The following is a 12738-nucleotide window of genomic DNA, read 5'->3' on the forward strand; positions in this document are numbered from 1 at the left end:
CCCAAAATCAGTTCCAGAGTGAAATTCTTATTCTGAACCATCTTTCTGGGAGATAATTTTGCACAAACGTACAGAAACTGGTGTTTCCAAAAGCCCATTTTATCAAAAAAGAAAACTACTGTGCTAGGTGTTTTGGAAAGAATAACTTATATTTTATCATATCAAGGGTATAAAGTGATGTTTAGTGTCGGATGGCATGTTTCGTGGTCATGACGTCACAAAACACATTTTGGTAAATAAGCCAATTTGCAAAAGAACTTTTACGCCGCGCCAATTTGCTGTCGACGTGTTGCTTAGGTAAAGGAAACGTTCAAATATGATACAACATTAACTAACCCGTTTTTAAAAGATTTTATGAATACTTTAATATTGTCATGTGACCTATTTCCTAACATTGCACTGATTTAATGCAGAATAGTCTTTGTAAAAGAAATTGAAAAATTACTAGTTTTACTCACTATCAGTTGTTTTTTCCGCTCAAACAGGGTACAAAGTTTCGAAATAATAACTAGTCACGTGACCAGGCAATGGAGCGTAAACTCTATTGGTGTTGCTTAACAACGTAAAACTATTACGGGTGCAGCTTTTTAGGCTAAATGATCATATATTTATCACTTTATTATAAAAGTGAAGACTTGTTATCGCGTTCAAGCATTTAGCATCTTATGCCTGTAGTTTTTCTAACGTATTTAAAAACAAATAGTACTGTTTCGTTCTCGAAGTGTAAAATCCTATGTTTGGCTACCTTAAATGACGTGAATAACTTCTAGCTGCCAGTTCTTCACTATAGCAAACATTTTTTTATAGCTACTTACCAAAAATAAACGTTAAGTACTTTTATTTTTTCCTTTAAAACAAACATATATTTCTATTTCTTAACTGATATGCTGACCCTAACATAACCCTAGCCCTCGCCCTAACCCTAACCCTAAACCCTAACCCTAACCCTAAGTGAGGTAGCCCTTATCCTAACCCTAACCCTAAAAGCTAATCCTAACCCTAAGTGAGGTAACCCTTACCCTGACCGTACCCCTAAACCTGACCCAATTTTTTCATCTATTTTGTAAGAGCTTCCGTAGTTGTGGGAAATGTTCCTTTTCATGAGGGAAATGAATGAGCCTGTAATGGTAAATCAGGTCATATTGGGTGCCTTATTTACCTCACAAGGTCATTAAGTGTCTCCAACAATGATATTCCTAGACAAAGGGCTAAATTTCCCTTCATTTTATGAAATATTGAGGAATTTTACATTCATTACGCAATAACTTAGTGGGGGGCAGTGTAGCAATCACGTGATAGTCATAAATTTGGCACGTGTTACGCTGCAAAATGTAATAATCGCCGCAAAATGTAGTAACAATCGCCGCAAAATGTAATACTAATGCAAAATGTAATAACATCAACGCAAAATGTAATAAAGTTGTCAACGCAAAATGTAATAACTTTTTTAACGCAAAATGTAATAACTCCTAAATTACAAGTATGTTCAAAACAAAAGGTATGACAGGCCTACACGGACTCCCCTCGTGAATTGCGATAGCGATGCATTTTAGCCTTCAATTAAATTTTCGCTCTAACGAGCGTATCTTTTAGAGATTTGTCTCTCTTATATGATATTATCGGAGGTTTAGTACAGATGCTTTTCCGTAAGCATCATTTTGTTTGTCCTCCGCAATGTGTTCTTCGGTGTCCGTTGGAGGACATTAAGAAAGCGTTTCTGGGGCTGTGTAGTCGACATCCTCGTCACCAGATGTACTTAGCAGTAATTCGTTGTCTGACATCATAGTTGCTTTAGCAGGACCGCCCGGTTTCGATTCTTCACGAATTTCTTCAGCTGCTGTTTGAAGCGTGACAACTTTAAATTTAATGTTACTCAGGAAAAGGTAGAGAAGTTTCTCAATTCAGTTCCCGCTCGAATAGTTGTTTGGTGATCTTTTTATATCAGGATAGGCTGTGGTTAGGATCGAAGTTGTAGCTTTCCTATTGGTCCTCCCTGAAGCGAGAGGGCCAGTGAGGTGTAAGGGATTTTCGATCCGGTAGAGCGAGAAGCTAGAGTGTGTTTCTTTGTTAAGGCTATTTTTAAGCTTGGGCTTCCCAAATGGAAGTGAGATCGCTCAAGAGTACTAGTACTATAATATACTTTTACGCTGTGTTGCGTATTATACTCAGTCGAGGACAAGGCCTCGGGTGTTTTTAAGCGCTGTAATTTGCGTATTGTACTCTTGTTTTGTACATCTTTGAGTTTTAATTTTTCTTTTGCACTTTTCTTTTTATATCTACCCCTTTACCAACTGCTTCCAGAGAGATTCACGGCAATTTACACTGACTTTCAATCATGTGTTATTTAAATTAGCGTAAGCCTCTCACTGGGAAGCCAAAGTTTCTTTAACATTCTCATGGCAATCAATCAATGGCAAAATCAATCAGCCATAGCTTTGTATGAGAAAAAAGAACATGCATTTGCGGATAATTTCATAAAGCTTCACACAAACAAGGTCCTCCTGCTCCCTCACGCACACTCCTTCCTCGTTCAACCAACGTGTATTTTGATTCGAGGGTGTGTAGAATTCATAATAAAACTATTAGACCTAGTATACAGGTTATTTATAACTTAGGTTCCGAAAAGTCAGAATGACGATACTGTTACTAATTTTTGACTAAGTTGAACATACTTGCAATTTAGGAGTTATTACAATTTGCGTTATTACACTTTGCGTTAAAAAAGTTGTTACATTTTGCGTTGGAAAGTTATTACATTTCGCGTTGATAACTTTATTACATTTTGCGTTGATATTATTACATTTTGCGTTAAAATTACATTTTGCGGCGTAACAGCATGGCATTTGCCATTTGCCATTTGTTCTGTCATAGACTAGTGCAAACCCAAAGGCCCTACAAACACTCAAAATGTCCACTGGACTTGTCAAAAAAACTCTGAAACGATCTTGCTGAATTTTCTTCGAGATGAGTGTGAAATTTAAGGAAAGTACACAGTGGTATAAGTTTTGTCACGTAGCAACGGCCATAACAACGACTGTTTGCTATAAGAACGTGACCAAAAATATGGTTTAGTTTTAACAAACATGAACGAAACTTTTTAGAAAAAACTTTGAAGACATGAACAACTCGATTGGTATGATTAGTTGTGAAAAGCTTTGCCATCACAGGCTAATTCATTTCCCTTATGAAAAAGAATATTTCCCACAACTGCGGTAACTTTTTACGAAATAGAACAACCATTGCACCCCTCCCCCGAGATCCAATCTGCCCACCCCCCCGCTATTTGTGGCTCGTTAAATGCTTAATACTTTATGTAAGAAACTTAAAGTGCATTTTTCTCAAAAGTTTACTTTTGTACTGACTGACTTCGCGCCAACATTTCTACTTTGCAAGGAATTTACGTAGAATTCCCGAAACTTGGGCTCATCAAAGACCAATAGTGTCGTGATGTTATAAACCAAAAAATCGTAACATTTTAACGTCTGTCACTTGACATGAGATGATTTGTCCACTGGGTGTGGTAAAAAATAAGGTTATTTCTAAATAAAGCCTGTAAAAAGCACTCAAAATAAGAGTTAACTGTCAAAACTTAGGTTCATTGCACAGAACAAAACAGAAACTTACACGATATGCTTATTTGACACTCAAATCTTGTTTTGCAAAAGAGCATGAAGTGTTGGCGTCAGTACTGTAAAACACTACCTCAAAAGGCTGTGGCTGGTTTCCATAGCAACCATTTTGAGTAAAACTCTAGAAATTTAATTTCTCTTCTTGAGTGCAATAGCACACAATTGATCTTTCTTCACCATATTTAAACAAACTTTTTGGTCCATTTGAGGGTACCATACCACCGTAAATCAGATATTCAAGCTGAATTGGGAAGCACATTTAAATGATTTTAGACGGAAAAAATTTCAAGGTATTGGAATTCTCTCTAAAATGAAATATGTGGACAAGCCTCAGGTCTGGTGTAGACTAGTGAAAGTCTGCGAGAACTCGGAAAAGCTGTAGGAACGCTCACCTAAGGTTCGTGTTCCCTCTGCATTTCTTCACGGGTTATCCTTAACTTTCACTCTATTCGTGTTCCTGTTACTCGATAGAGACATGGAAAATGTTTTTCTCTTTCTTTAACGATTGTTACAAATCTAACACAGGTGAAGTAAGTCGGCGATACAACCAGGATGATTATTCAGTAGAACTGGGGATATCTAATACCTTTTTGAGGTCAACTTAGCATTTCAGTATAATCGTGTCACTGACTCGCATCCTCTCTTCACATTTAAAACTAATTTGTGAGCTGTAAGTACGTTAGAATTCGTGAATAAAAGTTATTCATTCATTCAGTTCAACCAGTCTTTGATTGATGTTGGCACTGATAAAGTTTAAGTTATGCAGCTTATCAGCATTTTCTCCGCAAAAAATGGGCCTCGCATTCATGCTCAAAAGACCTCTCGCCCCAGGGCCGTCGGGGAAAAAAAACAGTTCTTGCATTACCTCTCTGACACCTTTAGCAACATCAACTTCTGATAAGGTCTATTACCATGCGTTAATATTTTGAGAAACCAGAAACTACAAGGGACCGCATACGATAAACGCTGCCAACGTAGGATCTACAAGAGATCTGATTAGCCAAAAAAATATGTAAAGACAAACAATAGACTGCAAGGCTGATACTACGTGAAAAACGTTTCGAGACACCAACATGGCAAGAACCGATAAAGCAGGATCGCAACAGTGGACAGCTATTTCGTCCCTCTTGGGACTCGTCAGCACTGTGTAACGAGGATAGGTAACGCCAGCCCAATAGCCAACGCACATAAATTACAAAATGACCCGTTCACTATATCAAGTTCTGTACTTTGAACTCACTTGCGCCCCGAAACATGCCTTACCACATCACGTGTTTCAGGTCGCAAGGAGACAAAGTGTCACGATTGGTGCCTCGAAAGGCAAAAAATAAATGTGGCTGGACAAGGCCAGCCTAAACATTGAACCGCATGGCAAGCACCATGTTTTAAAAACTTAGCGTATCGGATCTGAAAGACGTACGGTCCGAAGATACATAAATGAGAAACCAGAAACTGCAAGGGACCGCATACGATAAACGCTGCCAACGTAGGATCTACAAGAGATCTAATAGTAGTATCAGCCTTGCAGTTTATTGTTTTTTAATATTTTGTATCTTTTTTACGTTAAGCGTTTGGAACAAGGGTAGACTTTGAATTTCCTTCTTCACTGTTTGCAATTAAGTATTGTTTCTGCGCTAGTTCGTAGCTGGCAATTTACTCCAAGGTCTAAAAGATATATGTGCAAGGTTTAATTTGCCGGGATCAAGTGTAAACGCATGTCTAAGGCAGCTCACTTCGTATGGCACGACACCAGTGTAGCAAACGCTTTAGCGTAAAATTTACTCATTGTTCCATATAGAATAGGATGAAATGCCCCAGGAAGACAAGTCAGAAGGAACGCATACCTCCTTACAATAATGTAATATGGCCAATCAGATAGCCCGCCCTTTACTTGTTCGTAGATAAACACAACCTGGATAGGAATATAACAAACAATAAAAGTAAGTATGATCAAATAGATCATTCTGAGAATGTCCACTTCGAAGTTCATGACACTACTGCAATCATCTCTTGTTCGGACGGCTTGGACGGGAGGCAAGGCGTGCCTTGGACATCCAACTTTACCAGTTTGACGTTTTGCTTTGGTTTTCTTTCCGTTTTCGTTCTGCACCCAAGCATTCCCTTCCATTGTTTCTAGTTCGATGAATCGGGCATGTCCATTTTGAGGCGGTAGATCCTCTCCGGTTACACCATTTGTGCGCGTTGCATTTAACTCAGTCACGTGGGTTTTGATCTTGACAGCCACAGCAACGTACGATATCGAGATAATGAGATACGGAACAACAAAACTCACGATGAAACGAGCAATAGAGTATTTAGTGTGTCTTGAGGCATCTTGCGATGTATCACCAGGGAACAGGGCTCTACAGTGGTTTTGTTCAGACGGGAGCTTGATCTCGGCGTGCATCACTCCAACTGGCAGCACAACTATCAAAGCGGCAACCCACAACAAACCAAGTACTAGCAACACTCTGGCTAGCGAACGAGAGGCTAACTGGTGGCAACTGGAGACTATCACTCGATATCTGTAAGCCGCAATGAAAGCTAGCGTATAAGTCTCCACAAACATGGCCGTCATTTGAATGGGAAACACCAGCTTACAGGCGACGTCACCAAAAGGCCAATGATTCAACCAGTCATAAACGAAGTAGAACGGGAAACAAAGTGAGCTGATGGTTTCAGCGACAGCGAGATTGGTCACCAAGTAATAAGAAAATAGAAGTTGACGAGTAGGTAACGACAAAATGGATTTACACACCACGGCATTTCCAAGTACACTCCCTAGCATAATGAAGGCAAACAAGACAACACGAACATAGAACGATGCTAATGGTTCATCAATGAAGTTGTCTGTTCTGTTCTGTTCTGTTTTTACCGTTGCATTCATGGTTCAAACGAGCTAGTGAATGTTAGTCGAAAATTATGAATCGTTCACTTGTTTGACAACCTCGCTCATGCACTGGCCACTCTCAATCGCCTCGTGTAAGCTCAACTGTTCCTCTTCCTTGTTTTCGTGCTGTTATTTTCGGCACAACTGATCGCTGAGAACCACAAAATGTATCACACCAATTAAAGTTTATGACTCAGATCGCTCGTAATTAGTTGTAGAAGCCGCCAAGACTGAAGCAACAGGATGCAGAGTTGTTGTTCCGCCTGAGAAGTCTATGCTTTGTCGATCTGGCTTCAGTGACCAACCAACTTTCTATGTAAACAAAGTAAATGAATTCAAATAGCTTCTAAATCGGTTTCGATTTTTTTTCAATCGCGCCAATTTTGCCCAGCAAGCAGCCTAATCGTCGGTAGCTGTACTGAGCAACTTCCTCGACACAACGCCGGATAGAATACATTTATTACTGATTTCATTAAAGGAAAATACGTATGTGTCCTTTGTGAAAGTACCATTAATTTCCAACGTTTCGATTGTAAGTTGTTTTAGTCAGTGTTTATTGTTTTAAGTTAGGTATAGCCCAGCTATTGTAAATGAATTTTCAGTCTCTTTTAGTATTCATAGCCGTGCTGTCAGTTTTCTATGAACGGAAGTTTTAACTGGTTCAATTCTCGACGAAAAAAAGAAGGGTTTCTGTGAATTTCCAAAATTTGCGTGATGTTTAGAAAATTATTCTTATTCTGAAATTATTCTTATTCTGAAATCATCAATATGACCAAAGAGCTAAACAGAACTGGTCTGAATAGGTTTTTATAAATAGAAACTCTGACAGTAAGTACTTCAGCAATACACTTTTGACTGCACGTTCTACAGTTGTATTAAGGTGTCATGGTACATTTTTCAGCCACCAGCTGACTTCTGATTCGCCGTGAACATCAACGGAGTAATTTAAAATTTCACGTTTTCATAACACTAGAACACTTACGGAGTGTGAGGCCATTCTAGACGCGAGGAAATTTCAAGCTGTGGACAAACATTATGAGTTCATAAACCGTTAAATTGACTGCACACAATGTACAACTCCCTTAGTTTGAGACTGATCTAAATCTGTTTATGAATTATACATGTATATAGTTTTTCTTGGTTGTCTAATGTTTCTTTAAAACAAGATGATATCTAGCAAGAGCCGAGCCCGGAACTGTTCACTAATTTGCATGTTCAACAATGTTATTGTCTTCAAATGTAAAAATTATCAGGTTGTCAGTTGCATGATAAAAGAAAAAAAAATCTATTTTTGTTTCAGCTGCCTTAAATTTTGTGTTCTCATAAATAAAACTGACCAAGAGGTTGAACCGACATAGTGGGTATATTACTAATTAACGGAAGGCGATATCCGAGTCGAGACATTTAGCATGCTCTCCAGTTACTGCTGCGGTTTTTTCCTATTCTTTTTGTCGATGAATTATAATTGGCAGAGTGGTCAAATCTCGTGGATAGAGATACAAATGTTAAGGTATCATGGTCAGTGGATTTTTACGAAAAATGCGAGAAATCTTTTTTTGGCTGTTCAAACTGAAAAGACTGAGATAGATATTTTGCAAAAAGAATGGGGAAAAAGGCTTTTTATGAAGATAAAGAAAAAAAAACTATTATTAAATATCATTAACCCCCTACGGCGCGTTGACACCTCTAATAAAAATTTACCGTCAGTTGTCACATGTAATGCGAATTACGGTGTGATGTTTCATTTGTGCACGCGAACTAATCTCGATCTGGTTGTTTCATCGCAAGTTAGCTTTCGTTCTTGTCAAATTTTCTTTATGTCAGGTCAAAAACGTCTTACCCATTTTCGTCTTCGAAGAAACCGAAGAGACGAAAATCTGGTGGAACCCACAGGTTCAGCGTCGAACAAGATCTTTGGCTCTGAGCGACCGTGGGTCGCACTGTAACCAAGAAGAATTGGTGAAGGAACTCGAGGACACTAATCCCGCCAATGAAGCTTAAGGACAAAATACAACAAGTGCTAGTCACACGAAATTGCTGTAGAACGGACGCGATTCCGAAACTTCCACAACAAGAGAGTCAAGCGCAGATGTAAATGTAGACAATTTAGACCTCGAGATATCCTCTTTTTGGCTTCAAGAGGCATGGTTTCAAAACATGTCGGGAGAACGAAGAAGCCTAAACTCAAGCAACGTAATACAAATGCCGCCGACGAAATCACGGCAGTTAAACTTGTAGTTTGTCGCTTCTCGGACGATTTCACCGCGACGGGTTTTCACGCCAGAATTGTAGTCTTCTGCCGGTTTATTTCAAGTTGTCATAACCCATTGCTGTGGTAAACTGACCCATGCCGACATCTGGCAGTGCGGAAGGGATTTTTAACACCTATTCATACCAATTTCATAAAAGGTTTTTCGTCTTTTTCTCGATAAAAATAAAACTGCATATAATGATGAACATGTTTAGTTCGTTTACGCGCATCTTCCGATGGAATTGGCTGAAAATCGGCAGGTATGTTCCAGAATACCTCCTTCGAAAAGGAGTGTCGGGCTTTGTTTAATTTCGCTTCCGTTTCAAAGTTATGGCCTCTTTAGTAGGAAACGTCCGCATCGAAAATATCAAAGTTTAGGAGGGTGTAGAACAAAACCCACACCACATCTGGAAAATAGCAGACACCCTTTTTGAGGGTGATGTGTGAGAAAACATTTCCGATGTAAATCGCGTCGCCCCGATAATTCACGCGCGGAGGCGAACCAGTTTAAGCAAAGCAGTGTTTCTGGGTATTTCTTTTAATATCACTGCGACAATAACTTTTTCGAAAGTTTCAAAGATATGATTGTATTCTGTAGCTATTACGCTTTCAGAAAATGTATAAGTTGAGGGGGTTTTCTTTCAAAGCGCCAGCGTAAGAGCGCGATTTCCAAACGCTGTCAATCCACCTATCATGATACCTTAATACAGCTGTAAAACGTGCAGTCAAAACTGTATTGCTGAAGTACTTACTGTCAGAGTTTTCTATTTATAAAAACCTATTCAGACCAGTTCTGTTTAGCTCTTTGGTCATATTGATGATTTCAGTTTGCCCGCAATGCTTCAAGTCCAAAGACATGTTAGTTCCAGTAATCGAGCCGATTGAAATTTAACGGTGTGTTTTCTACGCACTGTCAAGGTCCGGCTGATGCCCGTCTTCACCTTAGAAATTCTCGATTGAGCATTTTAAATTGTCAAATTTTCAAAACCGAGCCCTGAAAAAAAAATTTCACTATTTAAATTTCCTAACGTTTTAGTTATGAAAGTTTCACAACGAGAAATAATTACTGGATAAGCAAGACTTTGACCTAAGTTAAACACTAAGAAAACAAGAGCACCTGAATTGTTCTTTTTCTTGGCTTTGAAAACACCGAAGTCGGTTAATGGGTCTTAATGGCCACGCTTTTATTAGTTGTCACTGAATTTCAGTGAGATGTTTGCTACAAGTGCATTTTGTAATAATGGACCGTCCACGTATTATTACTTTACAGCTATTGTTCAATAACGTTTAAGTTATGCGCACAATTAGCATAAATTATCTCCCAAAAAAGTCATAAACACCTAAGAGGAAGTGACAATGGCGCATAGTGTCATAAAGCTATAAAATAAGTCATTTTCTTCAAAAGTGGTACCTTCATGTTTGAAAGTTCGACATATAAGGTCAGGCCATCTTACTTGCCAAGCTGCTTATTTTAAAATTTTGGACTGAGTTAATTTTCTCGTAAAATATTAGCGACTTTTCTCTAGAAAAACATCTTGGTTACACATCAATGGCGAGACAAAACATGACTGAGACTTACTAATATTTCACAGAAGCTTATCAAAATTACACTATTTATAAAGATTATCGTCCTGTAAGTAATATATCAAACACGAAAGACCGTGTTTGACCACATTTCCAAACACCGAGAAGAGAGTTGAAAGAGTTTTCTACTCCTATGGCAAATTTGGTGAAAAAATGTGGTGAGATTTTACGGAGTTTGAATTGTTTTGGGAACGATTGTTTGCGTGAGACATGACGGGCAAGCACCACATTAATGGCGCGAAAATTGGTTTACTCCAGTTTTCTTTTGATGTACTTACCCTAGCCGTAGCTTCCTGTTTTAAGTCTAGCTGTCTACGTAATTTTCGTAACATTTTCCTTTGGAGATCTAGCAATGGCTGGCAGAATTTGTCCACTTTTCCGTCTTTTTTTCACGGCATAAACAATATTAATAATGCACGTGTTCTGTTTTGGGAACAGTTTTCCAAAACCGAAGAAGCTTGAGGAAAACTGAGGAGCTTTGCATCCATAGCAAGGGGAACGCATTCTGGATAATTACTCTCCAAACAAGTTCATTTGCCAAACAAGTCAAATAGCCCGACCCAAAATTTTAATTTTATTTTACGATGCAAACAAAAAAAAGAGAACTTTATGAGGTGGCTCATAATAGCTACCAGCATTATTCAACATTTCTCGATGCTACCTCTCGTTTTTATCGAGTTTAACCATGATTACAGACAAGATATTAGAATGTGAGATGTGTGAAGACATGATTGATCATCGCAGTTGTACACAAGTTAAGCAGTTGTGATATTAGGCCTGAAAAAAAAATCCGGCTTGAACGGGATACGATACCGGTGCAGTGCTCTACCAACTGAGCTATCAAGCCAACTGGGAGCCGGTCACGTTGTGAAGTCCCGTAGATAGTGAAGACTACAAGTGAATATATGGAATATCATATATTTGAACTGCCGAGAAAGATACCGGTATCGCATAAGTCATGGGTTCGAATCCCGTTCAAGCCCGGATTTTTTTCAGGCTTAATTTCACAACTGCTTAACTTGTGTGTAACTGCAATGATCAATCACGTCTTCATATCTTTCTCCGCAGTTGAAATATATGATATTTCATGTATTCACTTGTAATGTGAGTTGTGTAGCATATTTGCTAGCCAATTTGAAATGAGGCTATGAAAGTATTCGAAATTTAAAAAAAGAAGCAAGAAAAAAGAAAAGAATTAATTTATTAAGTTGTTTAGCCTTCTTGGAGGGGTAATGACCTACCCGGTGAATGAATCGGTTTGTTCTATGGAAAGAAGCGCTACACAACGACCGATGTAGCAGCTGCAAAGAAGACCGGGGTGTGCAAATATTCAGGCCCGATGAGGCATTCAAACCGGAGATAAGCTTTATCAGAAAAATCAAAAAGGCTACGATCAAACGTCGAGCATTACAAAAGTCTTTACATGAATCGAGACTTATGCATTTTCTGTTTTGTTATTCAATTTTTTTTCAGTTTATACCGTTACTTTGGCAACTTGTTTGTTATGACAAGAAAATGATTGAATTTCCCTCCTGTGCTTTTCTTACAATATTTCATGGCAAATTGACTTATAAAAGTTTTCTTTTCTTCTCTTTTTTCCGCTTTATTTTTTTTGGAGCATTTACGACAGGAAATTTCACAAAACCGCCATTAAACCAAACAAGCACCTTACTTTCACAACTGTGCATGTTGTGTAGTTCGCTGACGACCGAAAATCTTCAAATTGAGCGGTCTACAAGCCAGAAAACACTATACGTAAAGCAAATGTACGCGTTTTGCTGTTCAAAAAATATTAATTATTGTGGTTAGATGAATGAATGGACACGTTAAACAGCAAGCCGCGGATATAAACATTTGTCCGGTGTGAAATAATTATGTAATTAGTATGTCTTACTCTCGATCAAGAAACACGAACGAGTTGTATCTATCATGGCCCATGGCAAAATCTTGCCAAGAATACAACAAGGAATTTTTAAGAACTGGAAGTTCGAGAGATTTATGGAACAAAAACGCCTACCTTCGTCAAGATTATCAAGTTTGTAGTTTCCTTCAGTCTCAATGTGTCACTGCATGGCTTCTTTGGCGCGAACTTTCATAGGTTGAAGCTGCCTATCGTCAGGTGTTATCTAGGATTAGCAGAGATAATCTAGTTTCCCTCGTGAAATTGAAGATGCTGTTTTTACTCCTTATTGGTCTTGTGGCTGACCTGCGATGCGTGATGTTGTCCAACTCTTAAGCTTCCCCACTGGGAACGGGTAATTAAGTTTGGTTTACACAGAAGTTTCTTCTATTATATGCTTTACATACAACAACATAAGGAAACAGCTGAGCCAACAAAGGGTCTGGTCCAAATAATGATTGTTATTCAAAATTCTCCCAGGCTT

General features: G+C 38.5%; 1 protein-coding gene across 2 annotated transcripts in view; it reads right to left on the bottom strand.

Annotated features, from left to right (window-relative positions):
- Positions 1-339: 339 nt before the first annotated feature.
- The window catches only part of LOC110065456 (neuropeptide Y receptor type 2-like), an 18436-nt gene continuing 6037 nt past the window's right edge, over positions 340-12738 (bottom strand). The window contains exons 2-3 of one of the 2 annotated variants that reach the window (XM_089279776.1): positions 12372-12480; positions 340-6831 (exon numbers count right to left, since the gene is read on the bottom strand). In XM_089279776.1, the coding sequence (XP_089135902.1) occupies positions 5359-6516 (1158 nt within the window). In that variant the 5' untranslated portion in view covers positions 6517-6831; positions 12372-12480 and the 3' untranslated portion in view covers positions 340-5358. Of the gene's footprint in view, positions 6832-12371 lie in introns of both variants that reach the window. The other variant, XM_089279775.1, reaches the window with a different exon arrangement.

The sequence above is a fragment of the Orbicella faveolata genome, unplaced genomic scaffold, assembly GCF_042242905.1.
Source record: "Orbicella faveolata isolate gen_17 unplaced genomic scaffold, um_ofav_v1 contig_47, whole genome shotgun sequence".
NCBI lineage: Eukaryota > Metazoa > Cnidaria > Anthozoa > Scleractinia > Merulinidae > Orbicella > Orbicella faveolata.